Source organism: Panthera tigris, chromosome A2 (genome assembly GCF_018350195.1).
Source record: "Panthera tigris isolate Pti1 chromosome A2, P.tigris_Pti1_mat1.1, whole genome shotgun sequence".
Taxonomy (NCBI): domain Eukaryota; kingdom Metazoa; phylum Chordata; class Mammalia; order Carnivora; family Felidae; genus Panthera; species Panthera tigris.
The window spans coordinates 52,839,195-52,855,764 of NC_056661.1; the positions used below are offsets into that span (position 1 = coordinate 52,839,195).

At 42.3% G+C, this 16,570-nt stretch overlaps 1 protein-coding gene across 4 annotated transcripts in view; it reads right to left on the reverse strand.

Moving 5' to 3' along the window:
* Positions 1–356: 356 nt before the first annotated feature.
* TAMM41 (TAM41 mitochondrial translocator assembly and maintenance homolog) overlaps positions 357–16,570 on the reverse strand; it is a 51,280-nt gene continuing 35,066 nt past the window's right edge. Inside the window, exons 6-10 of one of the 4 annotated variants that reach the window (XR_006214965.1) lie at positions 15,253–15,418; positions 13,931–13,993; positions 2,501–2,682; positions 792–927; positions 357–516 (exon numbers count right to left, since the gene is read on the reverse strand). Coding sequence is in view for 2 of the 4 variants with exons in the window: in XM_042979523.1 (XP_042835457.1) it covers positions 10,597–10,724; positions 13,931–13,993; positions 15,253–15,418 (357 nt within the window). In the remaining 2 variants the exon portion in view is untranslated. Of the gene's footprint in view, positions 517–791; positions 928–1,632; positions 2,683–10,578; positions 10,725–13,930; positions 13,994–15,252; positions 15,419–16,570 lie in introns of those variants that run through there. The other 3 variants (XR_006214966.1, XM_042979523.1, XM_007075448.2) reach the window with 3 other exon arrangements.

The following is a 16,570-nucleotide window of genomic DNA, read 5'->3' on the forward strand; positions in this document are numbered from 1 at the left end:
TTTGAGTGGGACAGACCTGAATTCAAGTCCCAACTTAGCCATGTACTAGTTATGGAGCCATGGGCCAGTGGGCCTGTTATTTAACTTCTTTACCCTGGGTTTCCTTGGTTGTAAAAAACTGGGGCTCATATCTATGTTGTAGAAGTAGCCTAAGGATTAAATGAAGCAGTTCATGTATCACACCTGGTGTTTCGGCCTTGAAGAAATGTCAGGTCATTTTCCCTATTCCATTCAATCCTTCACTTGTTAAAAGTACTTTCACAGATACCCACCTGTGCCTATAAAACTAATTCATTTGCTCCTTACCACAAGTTGGGATTTGGAGAACGGGCATTTCTGTGGGTTAGACTAGCTCAGTAACTTTTTGGTGGGACAGTGTCTAGAGCAATGAGCATCTTCTCTGAGTCTAATGCAGTGGTATCTGGTTGTTAAAGGTGACGGCCAGCTCCAGGACAACAGAAGGGCAAGGCTCAGGAGGGAGACATGGGACTTGAAGACACATCGGCCACATAGTACCTAAAAGGAATTCATGATTGAGCTGGTAGTGCAATCCAAGACTCTGGCCATAGAGACCCCTCAGCAACCCCCCAGGGAGCTACAGAATTACTAAGAAGTTCTGTGACAAAGTATGAAGGAATATCTCTGACCACATGGACATTCTGACATTCATCTAGGCGTCACTTGGGTTCTGACATATGATTGTGGGCCAAGGCAGCCCACCAGTGTTGGATTGTATTGTATTTATGGTCTTAGCCAACTATGTTTTCTCCAGTCTCCCAAAGCCTGCTCACCTTCGAGCGGAGTGTGAACACTCAAGCATCAACTCCTTCAGAGAGGGCCCAATGTCACCTGGCTGATTTGTGGTACAGCTGACCTGGAATCTGATGAGGCTATGGTCACCAAATCCAAAGCTTTTTCCAAGGTCACCTGGGTAATAAAGGGAAATGTTATCACTAGAAGCCATGACTCTCAATTTGTGAGGAAGCACTCTTTTGGGGATCAGGCCTTTCATTAGATGACTGTAAATTTTGGAACAGTGTTTTAAAGAATTCTGGACAGAAATCAAAGAAATTTCTTTATTTAAGCTTTATTTAGTTAACTGGTTAGTTTTGCAGGGCAGTGAATAAAAGAGTCTCCAAAAGACAGGTATCAGTCAAATGGAAGTAATATCAACAATAACACTACCCTTTAGTGAGCACCTATTGTGTGCTCAGTTGTGGAATAGCACAGTGGTTAAGAACACTGAGCTTGATTCAGACTATTCAAATGTTTGGATTTGAAATCTTGGCTCTCCCATCTAACTAGCAGTGTGACTTTGGGAAAATTACTTAACCTGAGCTTCAGTTTCCTCATTTATAAGTTGGATAATAGTGCCTACTGATAGTATTGCTATGAAGATAAGAGTCATGAGAAATGTTCTGCACAATAGTAAGCACTATCAAATTCTCACTGTTCAATACGTAAAACCTGGAGCCATGCTCAACAGTAAAAGTTAACAAGAGTTAACTAGAGCAATCCAATAAGGACACAGCTCCTTCAGGAATGAGGATTTGGGTCACCTCATCAGGAAAGGTCCTGGCATCCACACCTTCCCCACATCCCATAAGCTTGAGGGACAGCTGGCTCTTGGGTTGGAGCAAGTGGTTCAGGCCTAAGCTTATCAGCCATGCTTCTGTACTTACTGGCTCAGGGATGGGCAAGTGACCCACTTAGGGCCCATGAAACCAGACGGAGGCCTGCTGGGAGCTGCTGGAAAGTTTTCTTGCTTTTCTAAGAGGAAGTTTGAAGGAAACCCGGTCTGTCTCCCCAAATGCAAATGGGGAAGCATATAGCCCTTGAAGTTGTTGCCAGCAGTCTCAGAACTATGAGGGGGAGACAGCCTCAGCATAAGGCCAACACCACAAAAGGCAGAGAGAAGAGTTGGAGAGAAACAGTCCTGAGCGATCCTGTCAACCTGCTGATCAAACCAACCCTGAAGCCCACCACACTGTTAGCTTTTCAGTTCTTTGAGCTAATGTATTGTTTGTTGTTCAAAGCCCTCTGCGGTGGGTTGCCTATTACTCAAACATTCCTGTTACGATAGGGAAGGCTCTGCAAGTGATGGTCACAGGCTCCTCACCCACAAGTTACTGTCATACACCTTCTAGGAGAACAAAGAGAAATGTAAAAAGCCTAGGTCTAGGAAAATGTTGACATGACACTTGTGAGCTCTCAATGGAAAAAGCCAGGTGAAGAGGAGACTTCAGAGACAGAGGTAGCCACACTTCCCTGCTTGTCACCCGTGGGCTGCATGTCCACAACTGTACGCATAATTTCTCCGTTCACTGACTCTCACGTACCAAAACGCAGACCACAGCTAAAGCTCCTATGTGAGCAGGACACAGATGGTTTTGTATGTAAAGAGGATTCTTCTCTTCTCATGGTAAGTCCTCAAAGGCATTTGGGTCTCCCCTGGATAAATGTCTAACACATACGTTTCAAAATCAAATATTATACAAACCAAGGTATCTTCAAATTCAAGCAGTGCGTCAAAGTGACAAACGCTGTTCTGTCAAAAAGGATCACTTTATTCAACTACACATAACATATATAAAAGCAAGCAAAATCAGGATGTTTTCCTCAGCCATCCTTTCCACATTTTGTGTAGTTTTAGTGAACTATAAACCACTGTTTTCTTCATGCCTAAAAGACAAAAAGAAGAGATGGTTAGAAAGTTGGGGCTTGATGACCAGATACTCTGCTAGAGCTTCCATGATATTCTCATCAGAGACCTGTCTTTGGAAGGCAGCAGTGATGGGCTGATTGGTGGGGCCCAGGAGATCCTGGGAGCCGAAGATGATTAAGGATCACCATGGTCAACATAAGGGGGAGAGATTCTGATTTAGGCATTACTGCCACAGTGACATGAATGCCAAAGGTACCTGAGTTAATGGGATAAGTGAATCTTTCGAGTTACGAGCCTATTGAGTCTATCGTCAGCCTTTGACTTCAGTAGCTCTTTTAAAAACGAGAAAGGATGGGGCACCTGGGTGGCTCAGTCGGTTAAGTGGCTGACTTCGGCTCAGGTCATGATCGCGCGGTCCGTGGGTACGAGCCCCGCGTCGGGCTCTGTGCTGACAGTTCAGAGCCTGGAGCCTGTTTCAGATTCTGTGTCTCCCTCTCTCTCTCTGACCCTCCCCTGTTCATGCTCTGTCTCTCCCTGTCTCAAAAATAAATAAAACATTAAATAAAAAAATAAAAACGAGAAAGGAAAACAAAGACAAAACGCTGCATGTAAATGGACATCCGCAGCCCCCCTTCTGACTCCCAGTGCCTGCATCCCAACCACCCCCAGTTCCCTGCCACTGTGTCACTGAGTACCCCACCGGCCTGCCCAGAACAGGTATCAGTTCCATCCTTCTCCGTCTGTTCACTCCATCCCCCTTTCAGATTCCTTCTGCAGAAGTGCCTTCCTGGACGCCCCAGGCCGATTCAGATGCTGCTCCTCCTGGTCCCACAGCACCTGTGCTGGTCATGCGTACAGCACTTACCACACTGCGTGGTGCTTGTCAGTTTACTGAGCTGTCCCTCTGCCTAGACTGGGAGCTCCTTAAGGACAGGGAGCATGCCTCATTTGTCCCTGTATCCCCATCATCTAGTACAGTGCCTGGCATATGGCAGGTATTCGGTAAACGTTTTTGAAATGATGTGACAGATGCACCTCATCCAGATATGTGACCTTCTAGCTCCCCACCTACTTAATCACAAGTACCTGATGAAACCGGAGGAGAGGCTCTCTGGGGGCCAATGGGACAGAAGTAAAATGGGATAGAATAATGGGATGCTATTTGTCTGTCAGATCTAATAGGATCCAATTTGCAGACGGTATTATGGGCTCAACTTCCTTTGTGCTGAGGATGAGATCATTTAGTCTGTGTTTCAGGGTGTGGCCCAAAGATCCCAACAGTCTTTTTCATCATGAGATACAAATTGTGGTGTGTGTTGCAAGTCTGAAACACACACTTCTGACAGTGCACCTTAAGCTTTGTGGATGAGTAATAGGATTAACTCTGGAGACTCCTACTATGGGGGTTTGAGTGGTCTCTTGAAAATACCTGGGTGTATTACCTGGAAGCTGCCCAGTCCACTCAGAACCTTCAAAGAAGCTACTGCAGGCAGTGGTGGGTAAAAAGGCAGCATATCAGGAAAATTGTTAGCGAATACTTCTATAAACTCTGGCCCAGCTTTTCTAGTGATTATTTGCAAACTGACATAGCGTAGTCAAGAAGCTCAGAGCTCCTTTCTCTGCCTCCGCCTCTTTTAATTTTCTCCCTGGAGCAACCACTTTGGTGAACCTCACCCAGTTGAGCATTGAGACTGGAAACTTATTACGTAAGGTTCTTTTTTTTAATATTCCAGCCGGAGCCAATCAAGACACTAAGCAGAACACAGGTGGTGCATACAGTAAGGTTCAACATAGCAACCCCAGGGCATTGAGTCACAGCTAGAGGAAGACGCATCAACCATGGTTAAGTCCCAGCGCAACTTCACAAACCTTACGTACAGACTCCTTGGAGCATAACATTTAAGGTAAATACCTAAAGTACATGAGTGTCACCATGTAGCCATGTTTTGCTGCTACTGCACAGAAACCTCTCTTCGTTGAAAACAGTCTCTCCCTTTGATGGCTCTGACAGAGTGAGTCTCAGAAAGACTGCAGGAGGGAACTGTGTTAGAAAGAGCACTGGAATAGGAGTCAAGAGACCTCAAATCTAGTTGCAGCTGGACCACAAACTTACAGTTTGTGACTCACTCTCTCTGCACCTTGACTTTCCCATCTGCAAAAAGACTGGTTGGACTAGTTCAGGGTTCTCTAACAACGTCAGTCTGTAGGAAAGTGAGGAGGAAACTGTAGGAAAGTTTGCTGTCTGTGTGCACGTGTGCATTTCTGTGCAGAGTGTGCAGTTTTTGTCAGATTTTCACAGGGAGCCAGGATTTGCAGAAGGTTAAGAACCAACAGATTGGAACAAAGAATTCTTTCGGCCTTAATATTCTAACTGCAGTTCAGGTAGAAGAATAACAGTGCATGAGGTTGGGAGTGGGCAACATTTCCTAAACAGGGCACAAAAGCTGCTCCCATAAAGGACATTGATAAACTGGACTGAAAAAAATTAAGAGCATCTTTTCATCCAAAGATACCATCGAGTAAAGGATCTATACACTTAAAATTATAGAAAGATTATAGAAGAAATTGAAGAAAACACAAAGAAATGGAAAAATATTCCATGCTCATGGATTGCAAGGACAAATATTATTAAAATGTCAATACTACTCAAAGCAATCTACACATTCAATATAATCCCTATCAAAATAACACCAGCATTCTCACAGAGCTAGAACAAATGATTCTAAAATTTGTATGGAACCAGAAAAGTCCCCAAATAGCCAAAGTAAGGTTAAAAAAGAAAACCAAAGCTGGAGGCATCACAATTCCAGACTTCAAGCTGTATTACAAAGTTGTAATCAAAAAGAGACACAGAGATTAATGGAATAGAATAGAGAACCCAGAAATGGACCCATAAATGTGTGGCCAACTAACATTTGACAAAGCAGGAAAGAAAATGGAAAAAAAGACAGCTTCTTCAGCAAATGGTGTTAGGAAAACCGGACAGCAACATGCAGAAGAATTAACATGGACAACTTTCTTACACCATACACAAAAATAAACCCAAAATGGATGAAGACCTAAATGTAAGACAAGAAACAATGAAAATCCTAGAGGAGAAAATAGGCAACAACCTCTTTGACTTTGGCCACAGCAACTTCTTACTAGACATGACTCTAGAGGCAAGGGAAATAAAAGCAAAAAGGAACAAGTGGGACCTCATCAAAATGAAAAGTTTCTGCACAGTGAAGGAAACAATCAACAAACTAAAAGGCAATTGACAGAATGGGAGAAGATATTTGCAAATGACATATAAGATAAAGGGTTAGTATCCAAAATCTATAAAGAACTTACCAATCTTAACACCCAAAAAACAAATAATCCAGTGAAGAAATGGGCAAAAGACATGAATAGACACTTTTCCAAAGAAGTCATCCAGATAGCTAACAGACATGAAAAGATCCTCAGCATCTCTCATCACCAGGGAAATACAAATTAAAACCACCACAAAGAGATACCATGCCACATCTGTCAGAAAGGCTAAAATGAACAACTCAGGAAGCAACAGATGTTGGTGAGCATGTGAAGAAAGGGGAATACTTCTGCACTGCTGGTGGGAATGCAAACTGGTACAGCGACTCTGAAAAACAGTATGAAGGCTCATCAAAAAAATTAAAAATAGAGTTACCCTGTGACCCAGTAACTGCACTAGTAGGTATTTATCCAAAGGATACTGGAGTGCTGATTGAAAGGGGCACATGTACTCCAATATTTATAGCAGCACTATTGATAATAGCCAAAGTATGGAAAGAGCCCAAGAGTCCATCCACTGATGAATGGATAAAGAAGACGGATAAAGAATACCTAAAGTACATGAGCATCACCATGTAGCCATGTTTTGCTGTTCTGTATATATACAATGGAATATTACTCAGCAATCAAAAAGAATGAAATCTTGCCATTTGCAATAATGTGGATGGAACTACAGCGTATTATGCTAAGCGATAAGTCAGTCAGAGAAAGACAAATATATGATTTCATTCATATGTGGAATTTAAGAAATAAAACAGAAAGGAAGGAAAAGTAAGGTATAAGCAGAGAGGGAGGCAAACAATAAGAGACTCTTCAATACAGAGAACTGAGGGCTGCTGGAGGGGTGGTGGGTGGGGGCATGAGCTAAATGGGAGATAAGCATTAAGGAGGGCACTTGTTGGGATGAGCACTGGATGTTATATGTAAGTGATGAATCACCAAATTCTACTGAAACTATTACTACACTATATACAATTAACTTGGATTTAAATAAAATTAAAAAAAAATACACCATCAAGATTGTGAAGTGACAACCACCACGTGGGAGACTTTCGCACTATGCATATCAGACAAAAGACCTGTATCCAGACTTTACAGAGAATTCAGTAAGAAAAGGTAGACAATTCAGGGGCACCTGGGTGGCTCACTCAGTTGGGCGTCCGACTTCAGCTCAGGTCATGATCTCACGGCTTGTGAATTTGAGCCCCACATCCAGGTCTGTGCTGACAGCTCAGAGCCTGGAGCCTGCTTTGGATTCTGGGTCTCCTCTCTCTGCCCCTCCCCTGCTCATGCTCTGTCTCTCTGTCTCTGTCTCTGTCTCTCTCAAAAATGAACATTAAAAAAAAATGAAAAACATGAAAAGATAGACAATTCAGTAGAAAAATGAGCAAAAAAACTAGAATAGGCACTTCACAAAAGAGGATATCCAAATAAACATGGAACAAACGCCCAGCTTCGTTAGCCATCAGAAAAATGTAAATTAAAACTCCAATATGATACCACTACTCACCCCTCAGGGTGCCTAAAATGAAAAAAAAATAGTATCAAGTAAGGAGGAGCTGCACCAGGAGCTCAGTTAGTGGGAGTGTAATTTGGACAACTATTGGGTAGTATTACCAAAGTTGAACATTCACATACTTTATGATCTTGTAATTCCACCCCTAAGTATGCACCCAGGAGAAATGCACAGGTTTGCTCACCAAAAGGCAGGTACAGAAACATTCACAGTGGCACTACCTATAATGGCCCCAGAGTGGAACCAACCCAAGAAACCATTAACATAGAGTGGGTAAACTGTGGTATAATCATACAGTGGGCTCGTGGCAATGAGGATAAATGAACTATTGCTGCTCCCACCACCATGTTGAATCTCATTGATCTAATGGGGAGTGAAAGACACAGGAGACTACATATTTGCTTAAAGTTCAAAATGGGCACAACAGAAGCATGGCATTGGAAGTCAAACACTAGTTACTACTGGAGGAACAGTGACCTTGACTGGCACACCGTCTGGGGGATGGTTCTGTTCTATTTCTTCATCTGGGTCTAGGTTCATGAGTGTTCACTTTGTGAAAATTCACCAAATTTCTGATATATGCATTTTCTGTACATATGGAGATCTTTTTTCTACTACCAAAAGCCTCGAATCTTTGATTTATTCGGTCACTGAAATACACTGAGCCAGTATTTATCGAGCATCTATATAATACTAGACACCGAGCTAGCTGTTGGGAATACTGGTATGGACAACAGTTATGGTTTCTGCTCTTACAGTTTACAATCCACAGAATTCTACTTGGCTTACCTTAAGTCTACTTTTGGTTTCTGCTCTCTTTCTATAGAAAAGGATGGTGATTTAGGAAGTCTGTATTTAGAATGTGTCTTGGGGGAAGACATTTAGAACCACCGTCATTGTCTTTGCTCCTTCTCCAAAGGATAAAGATGGAATATCTCTTTAGATACCGTGTCTTTAGACAGATTCTTATCTACCTAAAGTGAGTCATTATGGATTTTGATTAGTATCTAAAGTCAGACCTGTTTTGGAAGCATATAGAAATCTACTTCAACATATGGCTCCTAAGGTTTTACTTCTGTTGATTTCTAGCTTGTTCCATGTGACCTGCAGCAAAATTACTCACATGTAAGACCATGAATCCCTATGTGACTTTAAACAAGACGGGTCTGATGACAGACACGGTTCTCCAGGAAACAATGTGAGGCAGAGACAGGAGTAGGTTGTGAGAGGGCTCTCCGTTCCCATAATTCTACTTTTCAGATATTTATGAGGGAAAATCAGCAAGCCCCCAAACAGTCTTCCAATTATTTTCCAACCATAGACATTATCTACGAAGAAAATCTCTTGAAGCAGAAGTACAACTTATTTTAAGGACTCTTGGGTTAAATAATAAGCTGGAAAAAAAAAAAACCCATAACTATTATACGTTCTTCTTATTTAATATGTAGGTACCAAAAAATGGAAGAAGTGTTTTAGTAATAAGAAATCAGAAGAAGCAGAGGATAATCAATGATCATTCTATCGTGTTCCAGGAAAGGGCTGGTAAGGAACCCCTCAGGTATGTCAGAAACTTTTTAGGAACAAGACTAAACCTGTTTTGTTAATTCAGTTGAATCCTTTGAAGCTAGAGAGGTAAATAGGTATCCGTCTCCAGAGTCAATTATGACTGACCAGGAAGTGAGGTGGGGAAAAATAAAGCAAGATTTCAGAAATTAAACTCATCATCCTCCCTGACTGCCCCCACCTCTGGGAATGGCAGCAACATCCATTGCTTTCCAAGCCAGAAACCTGGGAGTTCTGTTTGACTCCTCTCTCTCCTTCACTTCCCATGTCCCTCCAATCATCTGGAACAGGTAACTTGCCCTCTCAATATTGTGTACATCTCTCCTCTCTGCCTGCAATGACATGAGTTCAGACTGCCTAACTCCTCCACTGACTGGCTGCAACCAGAGCTATCAGTTTCCCGAGCAATAGCTTTATCTCTTTTCCCTCTCTTCTCTATTCTCTGTAGCCATCGAGGTCTTGCTACAATCCTTCAGTGGCTTCCCTCTGCCCTCAAAATAAACTCTGAATTCCTCTGCCTGGCTTTTCAGGCCCCCCTTCACTGGCTTCTGCTTACTTCTCATCACTATATTCCACCATCTCTCTCTTATTCCCATACCAGAATACTGAAGCAGGTTGTTAACGGGAAGGCTGCTGCTGATCAGCATATGACAGATTGTGGGGCGCCTGGGTGGCTCACTTGGTTAAGCGTCTGACTTCGGCATAGGTCATGATCTTGTGGTTCACGAGTTCGAGCCCTGCATCAGGCTCTGTGCTGACAGCTTGGAGCCTGGAACCTGCTTCGGGTTCTGTGTCTCCCTCTCTCTCTGCCCCTTCCCTGCTTGTGCTCTGTCTCTCTCTCTCAAAAAAAAAAAAAAAAAAAAATAATAATAATAATAATAATAATATGACAGGTTGCTTAGCTGGTCTTCTGTGACCAGTCTGAGATGTGATGCCATCTGCTGCCACCATGAAAAGAGGAGCAGGCCAGTATCAGGAGACTAAATGGCCTTTCACTTCTCCTGAGCTGATGGTGAGTTAGTCTAAAAGGGGAAAACAGTGTTTGGCTTTGGAGGTAGTAAGACTACATGAGAACAGGCAATCGTGCTATCGAACAGTTTGTTAGAAAAGGCAAACCTCTGGGCTGGTTATAGATGCCTGGCCTCTATCTTTCCTAGGAATAGAGTGAAATTTAGATCTAGACTCACCCAAGTTTATAAAGCACCTACTAGGTACATACTGGACCCTCTCAGAACATGTACTGAGCTGGGTATTAGTAACCCCTCCATTTCAAGGAAGAAGGGCTAATTAACATACCAAGGTTACAGAGGCAACAAATGAATAACTGCAACACAAGTCCAGGTCTTCTGACCCGAAGCTTAGCTCCTTGGTTAGCTATGTACCTCTGAAGCTAAGCATATTTCAATATAAAAGGTATTCATTAGCTAAGGGGGAAGTCTGAACCTTCCTTTTCACCCCTCCCCCCCAGTGGGAGGCTATGAAGGGAGGCATGAGAATGGCTAATAACGAATACAAACTCCATCAAATACACTGGGATTCTCACCTGCACATGATGCACCAGCTAGCTGAAAAACTGAACACAGGTAGGACTTGGTGGATTTTGTCTTAGTGCAGCAAGCAGAACAACAGCCATGACCACAACAAAAGGACTTCTAAAGAACAATGTACAGAAGCATAGAGGTTCAGAACCTTGATGTGAAAAGAGAGGGAAGACAAACAGTAAACCAGCCACTCAGGCCCTTTTGTTTGTAGTTTACTCCCACTGGAGACCTGGTTAATGGGTGGGCTCGTGCCATCTGAATATGACAGTGCAAAGACGCATATTCTAAGGAGGGGTCACGAAACCTTTTAGGTGATAATAGCAAAAAGGGAAAGACCAGGCACAGTGCTGGATGCGTTTATATATCCTACGATGTAATTTTCACAAGCTGGTGAGGCAGGTTTAATTATCCCTATGAAATTAAAACTCAGAAAAATTAGGTAACTTGCCCAAGGCACAGTACTTAAGTTGGAATATGAACCCTAGTCTCTGGGGCTCATAAACCCCTGCCCTTGGCCTGGGCTGCCTTCATCACAGCCCCAAACCACCGTAAAACCAGAGAAGCCAGAGTGTGAGGTCAGTAAACCCATAGACCTTGAAGGGATGCCCAACACTTTTCACAATTTCTGCACCCTCAGAGCAGGCTGCATACATTCTGTTACTCTGGGCTTCCACAATCCAATAAGGCATCTTTAGAAAGGAAAAGGAAGCAGGCAGTGAGCACTCAGGGGAACCAGCACTGGGCACTAGGAACGGCCACAAGGAAACACTGGGCTGTGGCTTCTGTTAGGTGTCACCCACTGCCCTCTGCTGGCCACTGGAAAGAATGAGTGGAAAGAGGACCAAAGATTCATTTCAGGTTGATGCTCAAGATGATGATGGATTTAGAAAAATGCTTTATTAGAGAAAAATTCAAACTATAATAGAATATTACAGTATGTCTCATTTCTTCACCCAGCTTCAACAATATATCAACTCATGGCCAATCTGGTGTTATCTACCCCTTACCCACTTCCCTCCACCATGTTTGATTTTGAAGCAAATCCCAGACATCCTGTCCTTTCATCTGTAAAAATTTTAATTTAATTTCTAAAAGAAACATTTTAAAACATGATCACAACTAAAAAAAAAAATCCATGAATCTAATAATTCTTTAAAGCATAAGAGGCTCAAAATAAAAGAAAAATAAAAAAAAAAAAAAGCATTCAGCCCCACCCAAGGAGCTGCAATCATGCAAATCACAGATTAATAGCCTGAACCACCCAAGCAAACAAAGACGCCTCATCTTCACCTTGCTAGGATAAGCCAGCAGGATCATAGATTAAATATCTTAATTGGAAATGCAAAGCTATACACTCCTGAGTGGTAGCAAAATCTTTAGCTGAGCAGATTTGGCACATGTGCTACTAAATCTTTGTTGAATTTTTGGCTGAATCTTCCCAAAGATTCAGAAAGGCAACACTGTGTCCTCGAGGCCAAACACTGTGTTGGGTATCCAGGCAGCTGGGGTGAGAGGTTAAGAGGTGTGACCACACCAGCTTCCTGGCAATCTCAGCCCAGGGATCAGAATCAGGCTGGAAGATTACTCGCTTCTCTGGGTTAGCTCTGTGCCATCTATCCCTTGTTACTGCAAATTTATACATCTAGTTTATGAACTCCTTGAAGGCAGGATGGTGTTGTGTTCACTTCTGTATCCTGCATGGCTAGCACATGAGAGAGGCTCAGTAGATGGTCACATCACAAAAGACTGAACTAGGAAAGTCCATCATTTGACAATACCAAGTACTGGAGAAAATGGGGGGGAATGAGAACTCTCCTTTACTGCTAGTAGGACTATAGATTGATACAATCATTCTGGAGGGCAGTGTAGCAATATTCAAAGCTATGTTCAAATGCTTAGGCCCATAAGACAACAGCAGGATGTTTAAAAAAAAATGTTTTTAAATGTACATTCAGAGAATAAAAAACAAAACAAAACAAAACAAAACAGAAAGAGCTCCTGGAAATTAAAACATATAATAGCACAAACAAAAACCTCAATAGAAGGGTTGGAAACTACAGTTGAGAAAATCTCCCAGAAAGCAGAGCAAAAAGATAAAGAGATAAAAACAAAAACACAGATGAAAGAAAACCAAAGGGCTCTTCAAAACCAAAGGAGTCCAATATCTGAAAAAAAGGAGTTCCAGAAAGAGAAGAGAGAAAACAGATGAGAACTTAAAGCAACAATAAAAGAACATTTTCTTATATTCTTTTTTTCTGAGTTTCCAAAATGAAAGGGCAATGAGTACCCAGTAAAATAGATAAAAACAGATTCATTATCAAAGTATATCCCTGAGAAATGTTAGAGCCCTGGGGCAAGAGAAGACCTAATCGGCTTCCAGAAAGAACACACATGAAGGACTGAGAAGCAGGATGGTGTTGGGCCTCGATAGCAATCCTCAAGTGGGAAGACAATTGGAATAATAATATTGAAATTCTTTAAAAAGTGATTTCTATCTCTCTCCAGCCTAAGTGTCAATTCCATGTGAGGGTAAGCTAAAGATATTTCGAGTTGTATACGGTCTCCAGAGTTGCCTCCTTGCATCCTTTCTTAGGAAATGACTGGATGGCGTGCTTCCCCAAAATGAGAGCGGGCACCGCAAAAACAAAAGGCACAAGAGTCAGGAGACGGGATCCCTCTCGCAAGACATGGAAGATGATCTACGTGGGAAAAGACAGTGGTGCAGGGAAAGCAAAGTGTATGATGTGGCTCACCTATGAATCACAATAGCAGAGTCATATGCTGTAAACTCAGGCAACTGACTTCGTCGAAGCAACTACCTTAGGACCAAGGGATGGGAGTGGTGAGTATGTGGGGCAGGGTGGGTGCGAGAGCCAAATTCTAACCTGCCAGAGCGAGCAGTCAACAGATGATGCCTGGAACTGAAACGGAGGGAGGCAGCAGCATGCACCCACTACAGAGAAAACGGGCAGGGCAGACAAAGCACCCATTACGGGTCTCTGGAGAGGGGCAGTGGGGGGAAGGGCAAGGTACTGCCGCTTTTGCAACAATATGCACAGGTAACTTTCAGAAATCCAAAAGCCAGGGGACAAGCTGTATATGAGGAGTTGTTCAGAGAACTGAGAGGGGAGCAAGGCTTCCAACATCACCTCCCATGGTTTGACTTCTCTAGACCAGATGACAGTTCCGTTTTGTCTGTCTGTACGCCATTGCTATGTCCTAGTTCATGCCCATCAAAATTCAGCACTTCAGAAGTACTTGCAGGATACAGATAAAGCTTTATGTTTTAATCAGGAGTGCTGAGGCCACTCAATCCAGGAGGCACATCAAGCATAGATTTTCCAAAGTTCTTACCGGCAGTGAAAATGCCTTTGGTGCTCTGTTTCATACTAGAAGGTCTCACAATTGCTGAAAGCCCTGTGAGAAAAAACCAACAAGGAGGCCAAAAAAGCCAGATGTTAGTCATCTTAACACTTTTAAAACCTAAAACTAAATGTTCTTTCCAGTTATCCAGTAAAATGAGCAAATCCATCTCTGTCCTGGTGTCACAGAATGACAGTGGGAAGGGTATCAGGATTGAGGGCCAGAAGCCCGGAGCCGCCGGCCATGTCACCAACTTGTGAGCACAAACAAATGCCTGGTCCCCTCTGGGCCTGGTCCTCCTCACCTTTATTAATAGGGGGTGGATTAAGTCACCCTCAAAGGTCATTTTATGACTTTAAATCTGCTTAAGGCTGCTGGTTCTCAACCCCAAGATTTGAAATGAGTTAAAAGAAAAACCCCAAAGTTTCTGCCTAGGAGAAGAGCTTTCATTCTGAAAACATATACAGGACTCCTGTGACCAGAATCATGTTAAAGTGGGAAAGAACAAACAATATGCCTCCTCACTCATCTTCAGAATAGGTACATGGTAACCTGAATGCATGCTCTGACAGCCCGGGGCAGGTCCCCGAAAGAGTACGTGGGTCCGCCCACTGGAGTTAACGCTCAGTACCGTCACGGTCAAGAGCATCTAGTGCAGGAGCCCGCATCCTTGAGGAGTTCATAAAATACGTACTCAGTAAAACAGGAAAACATGGTATGTGGGGGAGGGAGTTGTTTTCAATCGTAACTATTTCTTTACTGACTGCCTTTCTACATTATCTTTAACACCTCCAAAAGGAAGTGGATCTCCGAAGATAAGATTTTTGGGTAAACATGAGGAAGGCTCTGGGGATAATATGTGGAACATATTACGGGCCACGTCAGAGGGAATCTAGTGAACACACAGAGACACATCGAAGGGGAGTTGGCTGATGAAAACTGTATTCCTGATGTTACAAAAGCACTAAAAGTTACCAGTCTCCTTCCTTCTCAGACCACCGTGAAGAACACAGAGGAGTCTTTGGAATAACTTCTAGAAGTTATGCTCTTGGAACCAAAACAAACATTGTTTCCCCCTTTGACAGTGATTTAGGACCCAGGAATCTGAAAACAGAAGTACTTACGCCACCCTGCTTCAAACAAATGACAATTTAGATTTGGAAAAACCCCAGATTGTTAGTGCTTTCTTCTTCCCTGAGACAATCTGTTTCTTGATCTCAATTAAGCAAAAAGAATAAAGAATATGTCTCCGTCACAAAGTTTGCTTTTTACCCACGGCCAGCACTTCCTCAACGTCAAATTCATAAACATACCTCGTCGCACCACCTCTCCACAGTCTGGATCATGAGCAACTTGTAATAAAGTTTCTTCCACATCTCTGTTTTTTCCAGGAGGGTCCATAACATGATTTATTTGTTGCTGTAAGGTTTTGGGCAATGTCATTAGCTGAGTGAATTGTCCTTCTGGGCTTTTATCTATCTAAGGAAAAAAAAAAAAGATAATATCTATGGTAAGTTCTTTGAATTCTATAAAGATTCAAGGACATATGGCTTTCAAGTCACACAAACATACATGAACCCATACCCTGGGCGGCATACTAAGGAGACTTACTCCTTTTCTGAAACTGAATGCCTAAGAGTTCAGATCCTATGTTCCTTCAAAAAAGCCACTTCTTTTCCTGTCATAGTCCACTTTTACATGAGAAAAGAATAGAAGCCTCTTTCAAGGATCAATTTCTCACTCTCAGTTTTAAAATTTCTATTTGTCTTAAATCCAGCAGTTAAAGGAAGTGAGGCTACAGTTAACATTCACTGAGGTTCAGCAAATCCAGGCACTCAAACCCTCTCTCCATTTTAAACAGAGGGGCAGGGCGCTGAGTGACACACCCAGGATTATACAGCCAGTAGGAGAGAGGGGTGCTCTAACCTCGTGTCTCCTGCCTTCTGGGCCTTTGACTTACCATGCTGTGTTTCATAAGCTGTAGGAATAAATTGATGACAAGGACTAAGCTTATTCACTTTTAATCTCCTAGCACACAGGAGGTAGTCAAAAAACATTGGTTGAATAAAGGAATGTATACCTGCATCAATAAAACTTAGTTGTCATTATTTCTTACCTAGGATTAGGTAAGAAATAGAAACCAGGGGTTTCTATTCCCAAGAATTCTAAATACATCAAGTTGAAAGACAAATACAGAAACAAAACATACAAAACTATGCATCAGACTTTACTGTGAATCAAAAGTTAGCCACAGAGCCGAGGCCACACCTTGCTTCCCTAACTCCAGTTTAATATACTTTGCTTCATGGAACTAAGTTTTTACAAAATCATGTAAACATCGACTGCCTGCCCAGGTGAGAACCAGTAACCCTGCCCTCAACAACTCATCCATTATTTTCCAGGTAAGAATCTGTCTTGTATTCTTTCAACAAATGTTTAGGTTTTAACTTTGACTAAGAGAACAATAAGAAAAAAATTAGACAAATGTATTCAGATTCAGATTTTCCAGATATGACTAACATCTTAACAATTAGAATTCACTCATTCTACCACCTTTTTTCATTCCACAAGTATTTATTGAGTATTAATGCCTGGATTTTCTAGTTTTCTATAAAATTAATGCAAATAAGA